The 24,868-nt window shown below is 46.2% G+C and overlaps 2 protein-coding genes across 4 annotated transcripts in view; one reads left to right on the top strand and one right to left on the bottom strand.

The window, feature by feature from the left end:
* Window positions 1-1,153: 1,153 nt before the first annotated feature.
* On the bottom strand, window positions 1,154-14,541 carry Ciao1 (cytosolic iron-sulfur assembly component 1). The gene is made up of 5 exons (XM_075692878.1): window positions 14,304-14,541; window positions 7,568-7,834; window positions 5,744-5,832; window positions 2,965-3,233; window positions 1,154-1,443 (listed from the first exon to the last, which is right to left on the bottom strand). Exons 1-5 carry the CDS (start codon window positions 14,443-14,445, stop codon window positions 1,194-1,196), a joined length of 1,017 nt encoding a protein of 338 aa, XP_075548993.1. The 5' UTR covers window positions 14,446-14,541; the 3' UTR covers window positions 1,154-1,193.
* A 182-nt stretch (window positions 14,542-14,723) lies between these two features.
* LOC142582817 (uncharacterized) overlaps window positions 14,724-24,868 on the top strand; it is a 29,790-nt gene continuing 19,645 nt past the window's right edge. The window contains exons 1-2 of one of the 3 annotated variants that reach the window (XM_075692877.1): window positions 14,724-14,894; window positions 19,173-19,431. In XM_075692877.1, the coding sequence (XP_075548992.1) occupies window positions 14,824-14,894; window positions 19,173-19,431 (330 nt within the window). In that variant the 5' untranslated portion in view covers window positions 14,724-14,823. Of the gene's footprint in view, window positions 14,895-15,152; window positions 15,335-19,172; window positions 19,432-24,706; window positions 24,865-24,868 lie in introns of those variants that run through there. The other 2 variants (XM_075692875.1, XM_075692876.1) reach the window with 2 other exon arrangements.

The raw sequence follows: 24,868 nt of genomic DNA, 5'->3' as shown, positions 1-24,868 counted from the left end.
CAGCACTTTACCTGGTAACCCTCGAAACAATTCCACCCGACGAGAACCGTTTATGCAAGGCTTCTGCTACTGCTATGACAAGGACACGTCTCGAATTTGCTGAAAGGTTCCCTTTCCCAACTTACGGACGCTGTTTTAACAAAAACTGCAATAGCAAAGATATTTAACAGAAACAAAAGAGCAGAGTGCGCTGAGGAAACGAATATGTTGATTTGTGATGCAGCGGCGAGGAAATTAATCGCATATTGAAAGGCGCTTTGTCATACAAGCCTTACGTTAGCAACACTGCAGACCTAGTGCATAAAAATACAAAGTGAAACTGCGGGTCGAAACCCGTTCCACTTCGGCGATGTCAAGCAGCAAAATAATGTCCTGCCATAGAGGTATGATGTACCATCACAAAGTTTCATGCTACTGTACCATCACCGTCATTTTAGCTTCATAGTAAGATTCTTAGTACGAGGATCTATGATTGCAACCACTCTGGCTACCTGCCAGGACGGGTACGTGCTACAGTGGCTTGGCGCACGTGCCTGGCAGGTGCGGCGCGGATCAGCATGCACGCATTGGCGGTACATGGTCCGGGCCACCTGCCTGTCAGTTGCCGTACGATTAGAGAGAGGGTAATGGTAAACGGTAGCACTATGTTGTCACATATCATTTGTGAGCACGCGCTTGTCATAAAAGAAGCCGAGACTTTTGAGCTGATGTTAGTAGAAACCTTGGTTCCGTGCGGTCTTCGTGTACTTCACGCGTGACAATATGCTAAATCATTCTAATGCCAATCGCGTCACGAACCGCGGCGGCACACTTGGAATGAACTATGATGCAATATTCCGTAGGCAGCCTTTCCCAAACATCCAATCTGCCATGACCTACCACTCAAGCCGTTACGGACGTTTTGAAAGTATGGGCGGTACAGGGAATGGAAGTCGATAGGAATTACGTCATCAGTCCGCTTGTTGAAACCCTGATTACGATTCTAGCGCGAGGCCAGCCAACTTGGTAGGTGACGCGAGGTGTCGGGAGAAGCGCCTTCACGGGTTTATAACATATCGCACGCATGCACACCGTGGAGTGCAAGTGCGGCAAATTCTTGCGGAGTTCACCGAGGGAAGCTGGCAAAAAACACGTAAGAGTCGCGCACACACAAAAAAATCACTACAACATACATTTATTAAGAGAACTTTCTACTACTGCGCAGCCGTTGTCGTCGTCGGCGGCGGCGGCTCGATTTGCCAGATGCGCACCCGGCCCTCGTCGCCTGCCGAAGCGAGGAGACCCGGCGTGGACGGGTTCCAGGCGACACAGTTGACGTCCTGTTCGTGCGATTCGTGGCACGCTAGCCGCCAGGGAGGCTCTCCCGAGCCGGACTGCTCTTCGGCGAACACGCGAACTCCGTTGTCGCCACATCCCGTGGCCAGTAAGCCGGTAAGAGGGCACCTGCGAACGACAGAGCGGGAAGATAAGGCGAACGGCTCTGAAAGGGCGACGGTTGATTTGACTGATCGTCTTATGAACAGGCTGATCGATCAGTAGCAATGCATAGCGCCAATCCATCGCTCTTGTACATTGGATTGCCGGCGCAATCAAGCGCTGATGCTATCCCTGTAGAAGGCGCCATGATATGCTGTGCTTATTCTTTAATTAATTTTAGCCAAAGCGAAGTGGCAGCATCAGTCCACTTGTTTGCAGCAAGTAATTTCTCTCATGGCGAGATAAATGAACCACGGCGAGCCTTTCTTTCTTTCTTCAAATCAGCCAGGCATGTCTCGATGCCATGTGTTTTCATCTACGTTCGTGAAGGTTGAAGATGAGATATATTGGGGCGAAATTTGTGTTCTAACAAAAAAAAGCAAGCACACAATAATTTATAAAGCCGTTTCGCTAAGTGTGCATGTCACTGATAAGAACCATCTTATGGCGATAGTATACTGTCAACTATATGGTACAGTATGATGAACTTTATTTAATGTCCTGAAGATCAACCCTTAGGTTGACGCAGGCGGCTCCCACGTCGGGACAGTAAGGTTTAACTTTACCGCCGTATCATGGGCCTTCTGGACGGCCGGTACTTGATCGAAAAGAACTCCATTGTGCAGGACTCGCCGCCACCAGTCTCTCTCCTTGTCACAGTCTGTGAAAGTGCCACATGCCAAAGCATGTGGCACTGCCAAAGCATGTGATCCAGAATAATGATGCCATTACACTTCTCGCAATTGATTGGTATCTCTCTTTCAAGGTATATCTTGTTTATAAAGTTTGAGTTGGATAAGTTCTTGTTTGCAACAATCTCTTGTCTCCGCTTGAGCTCAATTGAGCTTAGCGTGTGGCACTGGGAATTCCCTTCTGTTCATGTAGTAATGCCTCGTTATTTCGTTATATGTAAGTAATAAACTGTTTTACTTTTTGCCGGTGGCCGTTTTTCACCGTGTTACCACTGCGTGCCATCGAGTTGTCGGTCGGCGTAAGACGCGCCTTCCGTGTCGTAAATTTCCTTAATGTTGTCGACGAGTCTCGTTTAATCAGATTGCGCGCGCGAATACTGTTGTAGCACATTCACGGATGTACGCGAGCACCAGCAAAAGCTTTGTAATACACGGCAATACATGTATTGGTTGATGACGCACTTGACCCGGCGAGATCACATCCAACGACCGACGACTGTGTTAGCCGCTACCTTCGTCATTTCAACGTTGCTTGTCTTTCTGGACACAAGTGCGCCCAATAAATAGTTCGATCCTTAACTAACACTCTTGACAATGTTCGCTTCTTCACCACCACTCCAACGTGACGACATGCGTTGCGCTCGCCGCCACGATTGGTTGCAGAGGCAGCGAAAGCGCGCGTACGATTATAAGGTGACCAGAGGCTACAGTGCAGTTTCCTAGGCGCACGCTCGGCCACAGAGACTTCGCAACGGGACACGTCGCACAGGACCACTCAAGCTTACAGTCCGCTCACCAAGAGACGCTGTAGACAGGCCGTGGGTGCAGCGTGCCGATCGTGCCTTCGCACTTCCAGCGGGCCTCTCCCGACGGCGCCCCCTGGAGACGGCTCCAGATGCGGACGCTGCCGTCGGCGCTGGCCGCGGCGAGGCGACGGCCCCGGCCGTCGAAGCACGCCGACCACACGGTGCTCTGATGCTCGGTCAGTGTGTGCGCGCACTCCCAGTCGTCAAGCTGCTCGGCGTACACCCGCACGCTGTTGTCGTAGCTGGCGGACACCAGCTCCTGCGATCGCGGTGCAATAAACCTTTACTTTCTTTCCACGGGTGCCGCCGTCTTGGGCCGCATAACAAGAAAGCTCCCCCCCTTTTGCGCGTGATCACTCATAACAACCATTATCTACCAAACCAAGGATGCTTTGCATTGAGTAGACGTCAACTGGGCTTAATTCTGCGCGTCGTTGGCGCGTTTGTGGAACGCCGAAAGCGTGTACATCAGTGCACGCACAACTTAACTCGAAAAATATTAACGCAATCGCGCGTGCTTAATACTAGAGAGAGGAGAAGGTACTAGCTCGCGCCTCGTCAGTTATGTGCCTTTATTTATTCCCTGCCGGTTGTCCGCACTGATAGGCCTCATAAACTGACTTTTCTCTGATTCCCTCAGCGCTGACTGCCAGGCTAGAGGTGAATCCTCACACCCAACCTATCAGCACACTCCTAAATTAGTCGCACCCCTACGGTCACTAAAGTAAGAAAGCAAGCGTATTAACAGTCTGTGCTGGCGGCACTGAATCACTCTCTAAAAATTATCTACCCGCCGTGGTTGCTCAGTGGCTATGGTGTTGGGCTGCTGAGCACGAGGTCGCGGGATCGAATCCCGGCCACGGCGGCCGCATTTCGATGGAGGCGAAATGCGAAAACACCCGTGTGCTTAGATTTAGGCGCACGTTAAAGAACCCCAGGTGGTCAAAATTTCCGGAGTCTTCCACTACGGCGTGCCTCATAATCAGAAAGTGGTTTTGGCACGTAAAACCCGAAATAAAACAAAAATTATCTGCAAGGGGCGAAGAAGTGTGCTTCATAGGATGCTTCCTAGAGCGCACCTAGTATCAGCTCCCGTTCCTGCGGCGAGCGTCGGCGTCGGCCGCGTAACCGAGCGAACGAGAACAGCGAAAGATGAAAGAGCGAACGCGGAGCGCGATATGAACGACGCGAGCCGTGAACGGCGGAGACCAATGAGAGCGGCCCTTCAAATGACGTCAGAGCAGGAAACGTGTCACGCGGACCCGCTCGATGCGTACTCGCATCTGGTCTCAGCCGGACAGCTCGTTTCGTAATATCATTTGTTCGCGTCAGCTCTAGCTCGCGCTTGTTTGGTTTGCTTGGTTTGGTCTCGTTCGCGCTTGCTTTCACTGTCATTGTTTGCGATCGTTTTGTAATCTGACTGTGTGCACGACGCGAATTTTGTAGTACTTTCTGGAAGCCATGCGGCACCAGCGATTACTTTGGAACCTTCGACGAGTCATGTATAAAAGAGGACGCGCTTGACCTACAGATCAGATCTTCGACGATTGCCAACCCTGCTACATGTCTGTCTCAAATTCTTTGCCTCAATATATCGCGAAATGAAAACACGTATAGAGCTGCGCTCAAATTCCGCATTAGAAAGTATCGTAATCGTTTATGGATTTTTTTTTTCTATTTTGCCACTGTGACATCGCTGACTGCGCGCAACGAAATGGAGTGCGCTTCGGAAATGAAACACGTGAAGTATGCGCTTTTCATTGTCGCTGACATGGGTTCACACAGCGTTCGCCACCAGGTTGGGAAACTGATTATGCATGCCGTTTAGCTTGACGGGATAAAAACGAAAGGAATAAAGGGAAATAAGTGTATATATAAGGATGATTACACAGAACGAAACGATTTCTTTGTTCAATGCTAATGTTTCTAGTTCGTATGCGCGTTAAACTTGTGGGGTCTCTATGTGAGAACGCATGCTGTTGTGTTCTGAGATTATTCATACTGTATTTGTTCATTTAACGTTGTAATTCAGTATTGTAGTACGCACGCTCACCTATGGCAAACGTTTGCAGGCCACATACACTATAAAAATAATTTACATCCCTAAGGGCTTTTTTTTTTTTTACTATGAAGTTTTACGTTCCAGAGAAACACTCTTATATGTCGCAGTGGAGGAGTCCGCAACGATACTGACTATCTGCGGCAGTCATGCAGACGGCAGACGCGCCGCTCAGTTTTCGGAACACGGTCTTCGGCTTATTACTCTGAGGCTGCACAGAAACGCCTGATAAGAATACATGACGACTTCACATTCCCATCATAGGGAACGATGACGTTCACTGTTTACCGCTCCTTTAATGACAAGTGCTGCAGCTGCGCTGTTCATTTCGATTTGGGAAGTTACCGCGAGGAGCACATGGGACGAAGAAAGGAACAACACGAAGTAGTATATCAGCGTCTATCTTAGCATTTGTACCACACCCCTGTCGAAGGTCGCTCCGTGTTTTTATTGGTTTCCTCGTTGCTTTCCGGTTGCACACATGTGTCTCATATATATAAGCGCGGCGTCCGTTTCATTAAATCAAAAAACCGCTTCGTGTTGTCTCTTTTTTCGTCCCGTGTGTTCTTTGTGGTAACTTCCCAAGTCACGATTCCCCAACTTGCCTACACACATACACTCTTCTAAGTTCATTTCGACACAGATAACGGACACTTTCGTCGATGTGACACCTTTAAGCGGCCTAATTCAGTGCAATTATTCTCGCTCACCTCTTCCGTTGGATGCCATGTCACTGTTTTGACGTCTTGGGTGTGGCACGTCTGAACGGACGCGCACTCGAACTCATCGGAATCTTCCACTGCAGAAACGCATCACATCTAATTGATCTCTGCAAGCAGGCAACAAAACAAATGCAACCCCCTCTCTTCCTTATATCATAATAGCATGTTGCAAACCAAACCATCCGCCACGAACAAGGTCCGTTTCGATCGATCACTTCCGCGGATATATTATCACTGACGCGAAGCCCAGCACGACGCCTCGGCAGAACGACATAGACGTTCTGCCAACTCAGTAGACAACAATCCGGCATCGAAATGGCCTGTTCTAGGAACGTCAATCTTGGACATATCTCGCGTAGCTGCTGGTTCGTATGCGTGCGTGCGTGCGTGCGTGCGTGCGTGCGTGCGTGCGTGCGTGCGTGCGTGCGTGCGTGCGTGTGCGTGCGTGCGTGCGTGCGTGCGTGCGCGCACGCACGCACGCGTTTGATCCCCGCTTGCGTTTGTTGTGCGCTTCGCGGGAGGGCCCTTGGTTGTTGTTTGTTAATATCTCGCCTTTAGCGAAGCTTTTCGCAGTTGTGCGTACTTTGTTCGTAATGTATGTCGCGTAGGCTCCTTTGAATTAAACCTAAGTGATTTTTTTGTCATCTTCCACCTCATGCCTCTGGTCTGTCGCCAATCCGGAGCGCAGGAACCGGAGAGCGCAGGAACATAATCACCATTTTCACCGAATCCACGCTGTATGAGGTGGAACATAAAATAGCTACATAGGATAAGGCAGAGCATAAAAATAGCTATATAGGAAGAGTCGTCCCAATGAAATACGCCGGTTGGTAATCGGCCCTGCCCGCTCGCTGCGTTTAAGCGGACAGTGCCCGCTGAAGTATAAGCTGACACGTTACGGTACTCGGCTACCACACACCAAAGTGATATGTGTATTGCATCTACAAGCAAACAATGGCCATCAGTAATCCCTGAATACAATGGACATGCCGTAACTGCTCGCTTCTAGCATAGCGCGCACCCCGCCCCCCCCCCCCCCCCCTTTACCTTTACAACTACGGATTGGGCCACCTGCGAGCTTTGCGCCTGCTACAGCTGATCCGAGATGAGTACAAAGCTGAAGCAGCCACTAAGCACAAAGTTGGTAGGTTGTCAGTGGCAGGCGGCCTATTCAGTAGTTGCAGTGCTATGCTAGAACACTATTATCGCTTGACACAAGGATTCACCATGCATGCGGGGATAACGACCGCCTGAAAACAAGAGGGTCGCCGTAAGCATTTTCACAATTTGCACATTAGCAGAAGCCGGTTGCCTTCAGGCCTCTCTGCCTAAAGAACTCGCTGCGTAACGAATTCAGGTCAAAGTGGCCCTACCATACATCGTTAATCCTCGTTGATCATCATGCATTAATCGTTAAGGGCCACATGCTGGGACGATGGTACGTATGGTGACGCCGCTGCGATTTTACGAAATACATATAAAAAAGCTGTATCACGTAGTTAAGTGACGGCGCTTTCCGCGGTCTCTAATTCGTGGGCACTGCGTGGGTGGCAGGTTCATGGTCAACTAGCACGCGCAAAGCTAACAAGCTAACCGGGGTCACCCGCAAAGGTAACAAGAGACAGATGTCGGTGAGGCTAAACGCTGGGCCCCCGCCCCCCTCCCCTGCTCCAATAATATATCGCAGGAGAGCGGTAACGAGAAGCGACATCACTATTCTAAAGCAGGCATAAGCAACAAAGCGCGAGACACATACGGCTTTGATTACCATTCACACCCTCTGCGAAAGCAGTCACATATGTGATCCCTCACCGTCCCATATCCAGACGGTCTTATCCCGGCCGCAGGTGGCCAGATGGCGTCCCGAGGGAGACCAGGCGACGGCCTTCACCTCACTCTCGTGTCCCTCCAGAGTCGCCACGCTCTCCCAAGTGCGCGATTCCCCGTCGATCCTCCATATGCACACGGTGCCATCGAAGCTGGCCGAGGCGAGGCGACTGCCGCACGGAGACCACGAGACACTGCGCACGGTCCGCCGGTGGCCATCCAGCAGCATAGCCTTGCACGTCCACGAACCACCTGCATGGAGGCAGTGAGCAACTATAATACCGGTCCAGAGGGCACTGCGAGCTGCTTCGGCGCCCATTTCAAGATTATCCGCATCCCGCCGTGCGAATGTGAGAGACGGCAGTTGTACATTTCATGCAAAGGCAGGTGGCGTCGTCGAGTTTTCTCCATAACTCCCGTCGGGCCTCTTAGTATCGGAGGCCGTCGATGAGGCAAAGTTTAAAGGGGAACCGCGGACGGCCCGGCAAAGTTATTCACCTTTTGACTTTTGACGGTGGGCACAAAGATGTTCGAGACTATTCCAAGATGTGGTCCAATTGCGTGCATTGACTATGCGGTTCAATGGCGAACGCTGTGGCGTTCTGCTACTGGCGAGGGCAATACAAAAGCGGTAATGTACCGAAATTTCGGTGCACATTTAAGAACCCCAAGTTATCCTAAATGTTATCCTAATCCCGACACCTCAATTATACGTCGCTCATAGCTGCTTGTTGCCTTGGGGAGTTCAACAGGTGAAGCATAACACACCTTTCTGCGTGAATCCTTCCAGACCAGTCCTTTCGTCCACCTATCTGTCAGCGCATTAAAAAAAAAATTATGGGGTTTTACGTGCCAAACCCACTTTCTGATTATGAGGCACGCCGTAGTGGAGGACTCCGGAAATTTGGACCACCTGGGGTTCTTTAACGTACACCTAAATCTAAGTACACGGGTGTTTTCGCATTTTGCCCCCATCGAAATGCGGCCGCCGTGGCCGGGATGCGATCCCGCGACCTTGTGCTCAGCAGCCTAACACCACTGTCAGCGCATTGCGCGCATCATGAGCAAGTGGCATTTCCGAGAGGTTCTGGCATCTTTAAGTATATCCGCTTTCATTTACTCTGAAGAGCACTTCGCCAACTTTTAAGCCGACTCTAACAGGTTTCGTCATCAGATCGATTACGTTCCATTAGCATAACTATTCGCCAGATAAGACAACTGTATTCGGCCCCACCCAGAGTTCGATCGAGAGTCCACGGTGTGTGGCAGCATTAGCTGGGTCGTCCTCGTCGCGCCGTCTTCGTCGTCTTTGTTCGCGCCAAGCCAGTTCCCACTGCTTTGAGTGGCTTTGAAAGCTTCATACTTTGAGCGATCCTCAAAAAAATTTTTTTTTTCTTGTCTAGCTACAAATGAGAGAAATATCATTGCAGACTGCAGTGCCGTAGACACTCCCCCTCCCCCCCCCCCCCCCTACCCCAAATTTTTGTGTTCGTTTGCGGCTTTCCAAGCCCTCCTTCCTCCCCCTTCCCGTCTGCAGCCAAGTGAGTGCCTCTCCTCCACCCCCCCCCCCCTCAGAAAAAAAACATTCTGGCTACCGCCTCTGGCTAATCGTCCCTAGTACGGGACTTAAGAACACGCGCAGTAGTTTCTTCTTTCCAAGCATTGCCACGCTGTGTGTTGAGCAGCTATAGGGTAATGGCGGCCTTGCACCCAACCCTGCGTCACAAGCACATATATTACGTGCAAGAGTGGTCTGAAGCAGGACTGGTGAGTTACGCAGCAATCGTCAGTTATATACGAAGGGCGAGCTGCATTCGATTTCTGTCACAACCATGCAGTTGGACAATTAAAGCTAAAGATTTCATAAGTCTTGCAATTTAATTTCGTGAGATACAGCAATCTTCTTTTTTAATATAATTTCGGGGAATAAACCCATACACGTACTATATATATCGAGTCGGTATATTATGCAGAAATGTTTGGTAGAGCCAAAGAATTGGGAGATGTTATACTTGACAAATTGAGAAATCGAAGAATTAACGAGTGGAGCGCCCTATACTCGTGCACCAACGACAGCATTTATGTATCCATTAAGAACGACATGCTGCATGTATATAGCCGCACCGTTTTCGGCAGTCTCGGAAATCGAGAATGCCGTAAACAAAGAAATAAAGAAAAGAACACAAAGCCTCGCGAGAATAACTTGATGCACGCTGATGAATGTTGTGTGTTACTTTACAAGCAGTGGTTGCACACGATGTATTCTGTGAAAACGAGGCCATTTCGAAGCATTCACAATGCGTGCGTGCGTGTGTCTGTTAGTAAATTACGCTTCAACAATACAAAAAGTCAGAAGACTTGTGCGCCCTCGCAGAATCCCAGCGCAATTTCCAGCGAAGCCCTTTCTTTTCGGGTAGTAGTTTTAAATATTTCGGTTGCCTGCAGTGTAAACCCCACAATTCGAAACACTGCCAGCATCTAACGTTTTCAAGAACTCAATTGGCGAATCTTTAAAAAACGTCTTACGTCATCCGCGCTCATTTAATTTCGCATTAGCCATAATCCCACCCTCTCCCCCCATTTTCACCAAATTTGGTTCCAGAAGAATTTTTATAGTTTATGTTACGTTATAGGATGTATTGTTTCAGTACAGGTAGACAAATTATACGCCATTTTTAAAACACAATTATAACGTACTGGAGCGCTTGCATGAGTATAACTTACTGCAAAAACCGTAGTTAACCCACACACTTTGATCAATAATTTGTCCCCTGTTTGCACGAAATATAAACAAGGCGATTTGTTTAGTTCACCAAGGGCACCGCGGAAGTCCATGGATATGGGAAAAATCGAGGGTTCAGTAATTATTTGCAACGATCATAATTAAGCCTTAACAGCCTTAACCTAAATCAACCTTAACAACCAACTTTTTGCGCTCCCCGAGGCACCTTAACCAACCTTAACATTGGTCCCATTTCCACCGAATGTGAGTTCGGTGTTACGTACGGTCCCCTGGGAAACAGTAAAGATAACGGCCGTATACAACGCTTTCGAAGAATTCTTCAAAAAGAATTCCCCCGAAGGCTGTAATTTGTCCACACGCATTAGGATTCGCATGCGCACTGGCTATAATGTTCGATACATTTTCAATAAATTTGATATCGGTGGCCGTTCTAGTTAGTTCTCGCAGGACGGTGAGCTAAATTATGCGCCGTTCGTAAAACGTAGTCATAGCGATCCGGAGCGCTTAATTGCCCACGTAATTTACAGCAAATGCCACAATTTGCCCACACTCTGAACTTGGCCTAGAAATTTCCCATAGCCTGCGCCTCATTTTTCACCAAATACAACCCAAGTGCCTCGTTTAGTTGACCAAGGACATCGGGAAAATATGCTATGTGCCTCGGGGAACGCATAAAGATAAGCATAAAATGAGTATTGAGTAATATAATGTGTAAAGATCATATTTAAACCACAAACGTTAAACATTCCCCGCACACCACCATTACAGCATTCGGCAAGTGTTTGAAGGCGTGGTTGGACCATTATCCGATGTTTCCTGGTGTCCTAGAGGACGCTAGGAAACATATCGGATAACGGTTGGCTCATGCTTTCAAACACTTGCCGAATGCCAGTAATTTATCCACACACATTTACCTTGGCATGCTAACCGGCCATAATTTTCCACTCACTTTCTCTAACTTTGATTTTGGCGGCGACTACAGTTCTCTCAGGACAGCACACTAAGCTTTTCGTCGTCCGTAAAACACATTTTTAATTCTTCGGAACACTTGTATACATAATACACCGCATTTGACCCACAGACTTTAAATTCGCCTACTCATCGTTCATATATCCTGCGCTTTGTTTTCACCAAAGACAAGCAATATGCCTCGTTAAGTTCACCGAGGAAGCCGGGAAAACGTTCTACACACCTCGTGGAATTCACAAACTTATAGGCCGAAAACGAGTATTCCATAATTATCTTCAATGATCTAACCCAAGCCAGAAACGTTAGTTTCGCCATACAATACATTTAACATGCCGCCCATTTCCACCAAATGTTAACTCGTTACGTATGCATATTTCTCACGGGACAATGGGTAACGTAGTTGATAACAGCCGTAAGCATTTTAGACTGTAATTAACTTACGATCTTGAAAACTTGCCCGCGCATATATCGCGCATACATTGCCCCTCGAAGTGCCCCTATACCCTCAACATGTCAATTTTGTGGCACGCTGAGTTCTCTCATGACACTGGGCAAATTTCATGTGCGGTTCACAAGAAACGCTCGTAAAGCTCTGGAAAGCTTAATTGTTACACGTCACTCGTATCATGGCTCCCGTTTTCTGAAAATATTGAATTTCTAGCGCCTTTGCATGGTCCTTTTATATGGAAACTAGTAAACATCATAAACGTCTCATATAACGACTCTAAACAAGCTAAAAACAAAGGTCTGGCAATTTTCATTTAACCCCCAATTAACCAACACACTTCGAAATTTTCCTGCACATCAACCCTAACATGGCCCGCATTCCCTCTATAGGTACATAAACCCCGTCAGTTATCTCTAGCTCAGACAAAACGCCGCAAAAACACGAATATAACGTTTCCAAAAGCTTCTGGGTGCACTAACACCTTCACTTTAAAAGGCCAACCTAAGCATGACAGGAGACTGGGTAAGGCCACAAAAGACGAGAAAAAAAAAAAGAGAGACTGAGGGCGGGTGGCCACACCTACTCGAAGTTCGCACGCCAGCACGGCGTGAGGTCATAGATTTTGACGACGTCTGCTGGACCTAGCTAATTTTTCGTTTATATATGTTAACTATGGTGGGTCAAAAAAAATATTATCGAGTTTTGAGAATATCAAGCACGCGTTAACGATCCAAATAGGTGAATACACTATGAAATATGTGCTGGAACATGCCGGCAATACGGTATCAGCGCGAAATGTTAAAAATTTAACACAGGCCTTCATTTTACCTTCTGGTGCGACCTCTTACCGCGAAATTGACGAAGCTACAGTTCTTTTAAAAAATGATCTATCGGTCCAAACTGATTTAGTGGTGGAGAAGTTGCGGTTGCTGACCAAGTCAAGGTGAAAAAACACAGAGACGCTTCGGAGCCGATACGGGTTCCTTGGTCACACTAAAGCAAACAAGAACCCTTGGCTAAAACTAATTTAGCACTTCTCCCATTAGTGCGCTTTTAGACGGAATGTGCAGACATGTATATGCAAGTAACTGTCATACATGCTACTGCAGCACGGCAAACTGCACTCAACGAATTTGTTCTCGCGCGTTCACTGCGACCCTCCGTGTTCACGCAGAACGAACCCGGAAAGCTCACGCGAGAAGCCTGCACTATTGCCTTTTCCGAAACGAGTGCGCGACGAACAAATTGCGCGATTTTGCAGCGACGGAACGATCAGCGAGGCGCAGCCAGTTCCCCGATAGTTCAGGAAACGTGTGGGTTCACCGAATGCTCCTCTTGTCTGAGCAAATTGTATTAAAGTTACACGTTCCAGTCGAATGTATCATGTAAAAGGGATGCGCTGTTTCCCGAGTTCCAAAGCATTGCTTCACCGCAGCTTTCTATTCCCAGAAGTTCAGATGGTAGCAGTCGGGAACTACGAACAGCCGATTGAGGACATCATCTCATTCGCACTTCCAAGTTCAACGAACGATTCAATGTACTTCCTCTTACAGCAAAGCTGTCAGTGCAAGTCACAACGGTTTTCGTGGAGCGGTGTAGACCGGTCGAAGGCCTGCGGCGACGTAGTCGGTATCAACAGCCACCAACACAACCAGAGTCGGATGCCGGCGTTCAAATTTTTTTTTTTTTAATCCAAACAGAAACACCGATGACGTCAAGTTCACGTCGCAGATTCGACTTTAGTGTAGCGTTGGGCTGCTTTTCGTGCAAGAAATTTTCACAAGAGCAGATAGGTTATTCGTAGTTTCGAACGCAGTGTAATCTATATTGGTAGACAATTCGCACCGAGCACAGGCGCTGTCAAAATCTTTTGCGTCGTTTTAGGCATCCAAGCTTCCCCCTTTTGTCTGTCACTTTAAACCACAGAGACCGACACTTATCCCTTCTTAACAGTTCTAATGCTAGGCGTCGATTAAGCTCTTTAACCATATTTGTAATCGCCACCTTCAGGTAGACTATCCGTTACGTTGATTTCCAAGCCGATAACCTAGCAAATAGCAAAACGGTACAAATATAGTCGCAACGTTTGATACTGCTTTCTAGGCTTGTTTTGTCAACCTGACGCAGTACTACGTTCTTTGGGGCCTCCAACGCTGGTTGTCACGGTATAACTCACGCACTATCGCTTAGCAACAAGTGAACATTTCTAGCATAAGTACACTGCATGTGACAACCACCCCGATACAAAAAGCTCCGGAGTAGCTCACTTGCGCTGTGAGGACAGGGCGCTCACTTAGATGGCATTACACTTCTTCAGCTTTAAATGTATGCGAGCACCTCGACTGAAAAAGCCAGGGTTCACATGCAGGTTTTTCGCCTGCAACGGACGACGTTATAGAGTGCGCGTACCTGGAACAGTTTTTTTTTTCTTTTTTTCACAAAACTCCCATCATGAACAACACTATAACATGCTGGATGCCCGTGATCTCTCTGGAACCGCATGAAGCAGTAGACCAGTGGAATTCACCATAAAAGTTAAACCGCGGAGCAAGGTGCCCTACCTTCGAGCGCCCACAGACGAGTGCTTTTGTCGCCGCCGCAGCTTGCCAACACGGTTCCCGCAGGATTCCACGCGACACACCATACACGATCTTTATGGCCTTCAAGTTCGGACACAAGTGTCATTTTCATCTTGTCCACCATACCGATACAACAAAGAGAATCTTCAAGAACGCCGCATCCCGTTACCACATGCTCACGTTCATCAACAGACCTTAGCAGACGGCACAGAAGATGACTAGATTTGGCTTTAAATGGCTACTTACAGTTGTTTTCAAACCCTTCGTTCGCTTGTTGTTTACAAACACAAACAAAAATGTAACAATGTGCCTGCTTAGATTGTGGCTACACTGTAATAAACCTAAAATAAATATTTTAGTACTCTCATATACTTTTGTTGTGCAACTCGAAAAGGTGACGTTAGCATCGCGCACTACGAAGGCGCCATTTTTTCTGGCGCGTGCAGTCCCACTGTGGATTTGTCTTTTGCGACGACGAAAGAATCGCGGGTAACATAAAAAAATGCCTGCGTTTTGCGCTGTAAAAGGTTGCGGAGCAAGGCACCGGAAAGGCGACAACATATCCTTCCACTCGTGAGCATTGACGTTTGCTACGATCGGCGCTTGTGTTCTGAGGGTATACCTCCCGGTCTGCTCGACTCTCGAATTTCATGTACTGAAACTGGCGCGTTGCATGTCTTATTGTCTTAACGCGTGATAAAAGTAGCGTGAACTATCAGCTTTGAACAGAGCCGGCGAGAAACCGCGTGAATATGCCATACGATATCAAGTGATTCCAAGCATTCTTTACCGCGTGCGCCCGCCTCCTGCTCAATTGCGCTCGTCCCATTGCGCCATCTGATCTCGATGTACTTCCTTCCTCTTCGCACATTCTGGGGAGCTGTATTTAACAACTACACCTCCGCTAAAGTAGTGAAATATTGTGGTTCTGCTGAAAGGGTGAAAGCAACAGCGTCGAGTCTCTCTCCCGCACAGATCTTGATCGATCTTCGGTTATCACTGTCTGTGAAATAGTACGTGGCGCTTCTTTCAGACTGGCTGTGACCTTGTATACAAGTACGGCCAACTGAGGCATACGTCTGTGGACAGGGGAGGAGCGAAGGAAAAAAAAATGGAGCGGGAGAGGAGGAAGAGTCGCTCAGCTGATCGAACGGCGAGGCACCCTGGCGGCGCCTTCAAACCTACATTTTCGCAATTGCTCCTTGTGTACCGCCTTCCTTGGCGTGCGAGCTCAGCCAAGTGCCGAAACTTGCAAATACGAAAGAGCATATGCATTATGGTAGAATGCGCATGCCATATGCACAGGCGCAATTAATCAAACAGAGTGAAAGTCTGTTATTTAGATAAATTAACATTGCTATTTGTCATGCAATTAATCACCCTTTTTTGTGTAATCCAGGTGAAGTGGCAGAATAGCAATATATGCTACAGGTAATTTTCAATAAATCTGCATATAGGCCCAAGAAAATGTAAGGCAAGTGGTATATGATTAACTGCTTATATGCATTCTACATAAATTGCGGTTGGTTTGTGTGATGACTGACTGTGCATGGCTCTCTTAGGGCATCTTGTGCGCAGCATCAGCAATACGCAATCGCATCAACACCCATCAGTGCTCAAAAGTACTGAAGCATGACCGTTACAGGCTTCTTGCCCTGAACAGTTGGTATTTATAGTTTCTGCAGGATGTTAGTTGCCTAGGCAACAATCAGCCTTGTTTCATTGGACAAACCTACTTCAGCACTTGCAAGGCAGATGAACATTTTATAGCAAGTGGGGCTACTCTTGTGGGAGTGCAAGTAATCGCTCTGCCACGTACGACCAATAAATTCAAAGATGAATAAGCCATTTACAATTTCACCATGTCATAGTCCTGAAGGAAATGAAGCAGTCTATGAAACATCTCTTGCCACACACGATTAGGTTCTAGAGGAAATAGCAGGCTTAGTCATTACATATAATATGGCAGCTCTTTAAAAATTCTAGAAGATTGATATGTGCTTCAGGAGTCACCGAGTAGATTCAAGCATAGTGCATGTCCTACACAAGGCAAGAGCACACAATGCAACAGGCACGGTCTGTCTTAAAAATCCATGCTGGAGCCTATCCTGTGTGTAATCGGTAGAATGGCCACCTCTTCATGTCATAGCTCTCTTGTGAAGAAATTTTTTTTTATCCATTAGTTGTTGCTTGGGTTATAAGAGGTTGTCCTGAGTGCTCAGTTAAGGTGCAGGCACGTACCCAGGGGGGGCGGGGGGCGGGCCCCCCTGAAATTAAGCGGCACCCCTCCCCCCTATCCGCCCACGCCACCACTCCTCACGCACATTCCTAAAGTTCCGACAAATCAATCTACTCGGCAGTCAACAGTTTGCTGCCTTTTATAGCACAAGCAGTACATGACTAACTTCTGTAGTTTTTCCGGCGTCCATCAACAGAAAAAATCATCATGTCGGCCGATCCTGGTGATAGTGCAAAAAGAGTCCAAGATCAATGGCTCATACACCTGTGGCCTCGGGAACCCATAACACGCCCTTCGAGATCTTCAGGATGAGCCCACGTATGGGGAGTGCTTGACGCCTCCTTCACCTCCACCGCGAGTCGGCCCAACATTGCGCTACCTTCGGGGTGGACCCACGTATGGGGAGTGCTTAACGCCTGCTTCACCTCCACCGCGGATGGGCCCGGTATTGCACTATCTTCGGGAGCAGCCCACATATGGGGAGTGCCTACCGCCTGCTTCACATTTGCCGCAAGTCGGCCCGTCGTTGCACAACCTTTGGGATCGGCCCACGTATGGGGGTGCCTAACGCCAGCTCTACCTCCGCAGCAGGTCGGCCCAATATTGCACTATCTTCAGGCCGACCCGTGGTGGAGGTGAAACACTTTGCTTTTTGTTTGAGAGCTTTGACTGTCGTCAGATTTTGCTGCCATTCTATCTTCACAGAATACAATGGTTGTCCATTTTTTCACTCTTTTTGGATGGTGGTAGTTGTTGGCATCTCTTGGGGTGTGGAGGTCAGTTTTCTCATCGATTCAGTGCCCGTGCAATTAACTTAAGATGAGTTCAGTTGTCGCCATCTATTTGGTGCAGGTCAAGGCATTTCTCCTTTATGCCTCCCTCACTTTGTCACCATCTATTGCAGCAGGCAGGGTGTAGCTTATTGTTTTAATAAAAATATTTTATTTTATTTGTAATACCCAACACAATTTTTACGTCACCATCAATGCAATGATCACACGCATCGCCGTTGCTTTGTTGGTTCAGCCTTCTTTGTTTAGACGGATCTAGGGGCCAGGAAAGGAATTTGGTTCATAGTCAGCTGGTCTGTATGATCATGGAACGAGTTGTGGCCGGAGAAAACGCCAGTCGCGTTAAACTTTTCCTTTTGCTTCATTATTTCCTCAAGTTACGGCTCGCCGCGATGCTGGCAGATCCTCGGAACCATATTCCCACGATATGGGTTACATAAAGTGGAAAATAAAATAATGCGAAACAGCGTCCATCATCAGACCGTGCAATAACCGTTAAACCCATAAGCAATATGACTGTCACCCGTTACCTTGTCTGGCTTTTCCCTAATTGTACAGCACTTTTCGTGCAAATTTGGCAACTGGAAACAAGAGTCACAAGGTGTTGAGAAATTAAGCAATCTTAGTAGATCGCTTAATTGGTTAACGGGAGAGAGCCAAGGCAACAACCAAACATGGAGGAAAAGTGAAAATTCTTTGTGAAAATATTTATGGATCAGTATATATTTATTTAAAAAGGAAGTAGAGAAAACGCCGCCGAAAGTGGAGAATAATTCCGTGTGTTCTGAATAATGCGTTTACAGTTATCAATCGAGCCGCCTGACGTAGCCACTTCTATGCTGTGCTAATGTGGGTGTTTTTTTAACCTTCCGCGCTTTGCGCAGTATGTCTAGAAGTGCAGTGTCCTGCACTCTATGCGGTGTATGGGACTGGTGACCACGCATCATTACGCAACTTCCCAAATAACAACACGAGTTGGTTTTGGCACTTGGTAGAGCAGTAAACAAGGGATCCAAAATAACTGTGATTGTTCCACAAATATATAATTCTCTATAATTCTTCCAGAGCTAATTCCAAAAACTGCTACCAGAAATCTTAATTTTGCACTTTCGCATGTTAACTTGTGTTTGACAAGGTCCTTCCTGCACATCTTTCATGCGCAAGTCCATTTGATGTGGTCCTTTGTTTGCCAAGTAATGGAGAGGTGTATCTCACAGGCGTACCTCTGAGATACATGTTATTTCAATTCTCTTATGTGGGTTTACGCATCTTTATGGCGAATGGTGGGCATTATTCACATTTGTACTAGTAAAAGTACCTTCTCCCTTTCATTTGCATGGAAAAGTTACCTTGGGTTGGGCCGCCCTCCCCCCCCCCCCCCCTCACAAAAAAATCCTGTGTACATGCCTTTTAAGGTGTGTTGTGCCATTGTGTCAGTGCTTGCTATGAAGAACCCCATACAGCTCCTCACCTGCAATGGTCAGTTTTTTGCTGCAGGAATGTGTCAGTTCCTATACCAACATTCAACCTCTGCTTAAACAGACGTCAGTGATCTTTCAAAATCCAGGACCAAATATAAGCTAACACCCATGGAGCATTATAGTTTTTTTTTACTTTCAGCTCTTGCAATGTACACTAATGAGCTAGATGATTTCTGTCTGGCTAGAAGATTTGCCATTAAATTAAAATCATACACAGCCATGAATTGTTTACTTTATTGCCATTCACTCTGGTACATAAACACATAGGGAGTTTGCTGACATGGTTAAAAGTCGGTGTTTAAGCTTTGGTCGTAGTTTCGTCCTGTTCCTATGTTTGCAGCTTTCCTCACCGTGACCCAGAGCTCATGTGGCGCTGGCTTTATGCCCTTGGCCGTGAAGACATGCAGCCAAAGAATCACCACCGCATCTGCTCCCAACACTTCACACCAAGCTGCTTCTATGCGGGCCTCGATCGGCCATGCCTGCGGCCAGATGCAGTGCCAACTGAGTTTTCTGGCTGCCGCAGAGAGGGTCGCAACAATGACACTAAGCAGCGCAGCGCTGCTGCATCAGCAGTTGTAAAGTTAGCCATGAGCCCGGTGAGTCTGTACACTTGAGAAACATGTTATGTTCCTTGTTCTATTAATATATGAGTTCTACCTACACATGTCTCATTAGTATATAGGTAAAAATTTTTTCTGGAGAAGCTATTACTGAGACTTGCTTGTACTTAAAAGTGGTGGCACCCTTTTGTACTCTCCATGCAAAAAATTTGCAATGTCAAGTGTGCATGTATCAGGGTTGAAGCGTTTACATTTCACATTTGTCAGATGCCCAGAATGCAATGGTAGTGGAATGGTTTGTTGTTGCTGCAGACATAGAGTTTCTCAGAATCACCTCAACAGAAAAGTGTCGCCGTGATCACAATGACATTGCATGCATGAGAATGCTGGGTAGCAGAAACTTTGGATTTACATCTTTCCTTGGCGAGCCAGAATGGTTTCAAAATGCCTCTGGTGGCTGGTGAGACCACGGTTTAGTACATGTGTACTGTAATAACATGTAGTTATTGCTGCATTACTACATTAAATGTTCCAGAAATAGGAGTGTGAGGTGTATGAGACAGTTCCATCAAAATTGCTGGCTTATTGGCACTTGTAAATTGTATGGAGGTCGCATTTCACAGTGGATTCATTTTAATACCACACTTGAATGCATCACTTGCCTGCATTGTACAGAATAAATCAGACGTATTTATTGTTGCTGTAAACAAGCGACAAAACAATGTTGAATCTGTGAGAACAGAAGGGTGCCGCTTTTGGCGTCATTCACATCATGTGCCTTGTCTTGCCTTGTGACTGATCGCATCATCATTCCATTGTCACAAATTGTATGCTGTTTGTCGTTGTTGCCGCAGACATGCATATTTCTGATTTGAAGCAAGCAAATGATGTACTATTTGCACAAAAATGACTGGAAGACCTGATCCGAACACTCGTTATATGCAATCATGTGGGAGTGAGATGTGCAATCGCTCTGTAGATGCTTTCTAATCATGGTATAAGCACATACATGTGCTTTGGAAAGTATATCAGACGATGGTTTTAAATGCAGGTGAACCAGGAAATGCAACAGTACACTCTAGTTGTTTTCAACTTGTTTATGTTTGATTTTGTTCAGATGAATCTTTTTATAGAAAAGTCGCGACCAATGTAAAAATAAGTTTGTTACACTCAATATTTTTTAAAGGCATATGTTCACTGTACACTGATATTGGCTAGGCGCGATTCCCAGTTTACTTTGTCCTATCTGGTAATTCATTATACACATAGTTATTACATCAAAGTTCGAGCGTAGTACCTCAGATATGGTAATACCAAACTGCATGTGCCACAATATGCCACACTTGTGCAAAATTTGTATTTGAATGAGCGAGTGGTTCATTTGGAAGTGTCATGCATACCTGGTAGTCCTAGATGCACAATATTCGGTGTAGGAAATTGTGATTGCACTAAGGTCCACAGTTATATCAAATGTAAACAGTACCACCGGCACGTTGCTGTTGTAGGTTTGGAGGAAGGACAGAAAGGTATGCATTTACTGGGCCCCATTTCTATTTTCTTATTCACATACCTATTGTGGATCACTAATAATCTAACTTGGAACAACCATGTTGCAAGTATTGCTGCTAACTGCCTTTGTAAACTGTTCTTTTCAAGCACTTGTTAAAGCGCACTACTCCGGCTGTTTGCCTGCTACCATATAAAACCATTATTCACCCAATGTTGGAATATGCAGTGGTCGTAGTGGATCCTTTCACTAAGTGTAACACCAACCAAGTAGAAAAAGATACAAAAAAAGCCCTCAAAATTTATTTAGAACTTGTATGGTTGCAAGTTAGTGAGCTACTAATGCTCACTACAATATCAATGCCTCTGACATGCTTGTGTATTCCTTGGATTATGCCACTTGGAAGTGACACAGTGAAGCAAAAGCATAATTAATTTCTAATGATGTAGTGAAAGACACTCTCAATGTTTGTGAGCCACCTCACTTAATCTTGTGTTTTGTATTGATGTAAAATGTAATACCTGCTTTATTTTGTTTTCTTCCAACACTCTTGTGCCCACCCTGGTATGATACTGTGCAAGACCACAGTATTCATAAATAAAAATTAGACATAATGCATCTATGGGAGAATCAAGAAGTGTTATGAAGGTGTAATTGCCAGAAAGATTTGTTTTCACGGCCATGGCCATGTTTTAAGCCAGGCCACATTCAAGACAAACTGAACCTTCTACATCCCAGCATTTCCCTGCATTAAAGGCACCCTTTAAGAAAGGTATTGCAGTAGAACACGTTGTGGGGCTAGGATAGTTCACAGCACCTTGTCCTGTCATTGTTCTTTCTTAGTGCGCTGTCTCTGTTGGCACTTCATCTTTTGAAAACCCTTTAAGAAAGTCACTGTGATGGTGACACTTGATTTTCCTCTGTGTAGTACTATAAGAAACTGTGACTGTCAGCTTTAGAAACATCAGGAAACACTACTTCATTGATTATGGCTTGGTGGTGCGTGCGCTCACCGATATCTTCACAAGATGAGACATGAACAAAACCCCAATTGCTGCACAATTTTTCATAGAAATATTTCGCATAATTAACACTGTTGTGCAGAGCAATGAAGGGACAGGACTTAAGCAAGAAATCAACACACAACACCTGAACGCAATTTCCACAGTGGGCTAGTTGGTTCGACATAATTAACACTGTTGTGCAGAGCAACGAAGGGACAGGACTTAAAGGGACACTAAAGCGAAACAATAAATCAGTTTAGACTGTTAAAGCATTGTTTCAAAACTCTGCAGGCAGTCATTTCAAGATAATGGCTTGAATATTAGATGAGAAAATGAAGGTTAAAGTAGCAGCGTTTGAATTTCGCGCCGCAACCTTGACGCCGGTATATCAGTGTGACGTCAGGGATTCCAAAGTATGTTTTCGTATTTGGGCTGCGTTGGCTCAGCAAAGGTTCCCTGAACTTTCCATGTTGAATATTTGGTTCCTTTAGAACACAACGCAGTCAATCTACCCCTAAGTAATTAAATAGGCCCTAGAAGATGCTATCAAAATCCATGACGTCACAGCGACCTGGTGCGGGAACTTCAAGGAGGTGTCGCCAGCTGTATTTCACTTTTGCGCTTTTTCTTGCTTACTCAGCATCTTATCGTGGTAAGATTGGTGTATTTGGTGTTGTAGAAGGATAATTTAATGATGCAGAAGAAATCATTTTTCTCTTTAGTGTCCCTTTAAGTGAGAAAACACACACGATGCCCGAGTGCAAAAATGTGTTGTTTTCTTGCTTAAGTCCTGTGTGCAACAGTGTTGATTATGTCGAACCAACTAGCCCACTATGGAATTTTCCTGAATTACGTTTCGCATAATTAGCGTGTGCCCTCAGTATGCAGCTGCAGTTGACCGCTCGAACTTTTAACACTTTTTGGAGAAGGCTTTGGCTGCAGAGCGGACACTGAGCCTGCCCAAGCCAACTAGTAAAACAAATTTCACTCCATTTTGGACTTATCTCAGCCCCAAATAATAATTGTTATCGAACAATAATTTTCATCTATCTTTTATGCACATCCTCATTAGCTAGTGCTGTGCACCCGATATCTTGTCAGAAACGTTATGTCCATTCATGCTCAAAAGGTATCGAGAGCATAGCATTAAAGAAAGTACACACAAGATTGATGACAATTATTATTTGGGGACAAGATAAGTCCAAAAGATTGCAAGTTTTTCTTGTAGTACAGAGAATGATGTCACCAATATCATTGTTAGGGTTTTTGTGTGAGACTGGCTTGGACATTTGTCTTTAGCACATGTATGACATAATGTGATGTAGATGTGTGGTTCTGTAAAGTAAGTTTCTGCGAGTGCATTTTGTGTGAACAATGGGCCAATATGAAAGAGAACACCATATAACTGTGTTTAAAGCAGGTGATCTTGCTTGTCCCTGAGGGAAATAAAAATTAATTCCATGAGCAGGATTTTTGAACTTGAGAATTATGTAACAAATAGTTGTTATTGAGGATCTGGGGTTGGCGTGTTTGCCAGAATCTGCCTGAACACAGGTCCCTTTCATGTTGCTGTAACGCATGTAGTACATACCATATATTTGATGCTGCGTGTATATATAATTGTTTTATTTAATTGTCCCCTCCTTTCCCGTGCACCATTGAGGACAGAGAAATGCAATTTACAGTAAGTTCCAGATGGGCCCACTCAGCGTACGTGCACCAAGACGAGATCTGGCACTGAGCATGTTCTGCTCAAAACTTGTTGACATCAAGGCCTGGGCATTCTAGGTATAGTTTTCTACAAAAATTGGTTCTACGTACCATCGTACACACATGTAGCAAGCTGTAAAGATTAAGAACCCTCCTTCGACTGATGCTGGCAGAAAATGCTTGCTGCAAACTGCTAGAGTGTACTATATTCTGGTACACTCTAAAGCTGCTTGAAGCTAATTGTGGCCTGAAAACAAAAATGTAGTGGACGCTTAAGCTTCGCCTTTAGAAATGGAACGCGATAGCATTCAATGATCCTTGACTGCTTTTCACGCTTCCCAGCAACTGCAGCTTATGTAACCCTAATGTTTACCGGAAAGCGCCGGCGGTGAACGTTATGCACGAAGGCGAGCGGGCAAGCTTTCTGGTAGAAACGCGGCCTCTTGCGTGGACCACGGAGTTAAGCGCCATCTGGATGGTGGTGTTGCAAGGAACCGAGCGCAGCGCGCCGCTCTATGAATGGTAGAATCGCTGGAAAAGGGGCTTATGATATTGCGTTTCCGCGTAACATAATTATGTTTTCTGGCATATCCAAATTACCACCCGACGCTATCGGGTCTGTAGGTTGTGTTTAGGTTGTACTTTACGATTTTTCTTACTCATCTTACGTTGTGGAATTCAGTTCATTAACGCCTCTCTGCCACGCGGAGGGCCTGCATGGTTCGCTCGGAATGATTTTTCGCTAAAGGACGTCTGACGCAAGCCGCCAACAAGGATATTATGAGGACACAGAGTTCTTAGGGCTATCGCGTTAATAGGCAAATAATGAAGGACGAAACAAGTAAACGGCCGACTGTTGTGGTGTCCGAGATCTACGACTATGCTGTCTGCTACGACACAGCATATCTCAGGGGCCACTTTATTTATAGTAACTGACGCATTCCATAACTTTAATATTTGTACGTATGCTTTGCATTTGGCACTGTTTCGAGTATTTGTTAACAATTTCGGACAGAAGCCGAGCAGGCTTGGCCGCATTATTGATTGGAGGGCGGTCGGACGAACGGCGCCATACGAAACTGTGTGGACGCCACACCAGTGGCCACAGCGCCATATTGGCAGGGGCTGAAAGCAGACGTCTGCATTTCGGCTGCTGCTACTCGAATTATCACGAGCGATGGTTGGCACATGTGCGGCGCCTGGTTGCAAGAACCGCGTGAAACAGAAATCTGGGATTACATTTCACATGTAA

Source organism: Dermacentor variabilis, chromosome 5, assembly GCF_050947875.1.
Source record: "Dermacentor variabilis isolate Ectoservices chromosome 5, ASM5094787v1, whole genome shotgun sequence".
NCBI lineage: Eukaryota > Metazoa > Arthropoda > Arachnida > Ixodida > Ixodidae > Dermacentor > Dermacentor variabilis.
The sequence above is the reverse complement of the archived record's forward strand: the minus strand, read 5'-3'. Positions and strand labels throughout refer to the sequence as shown.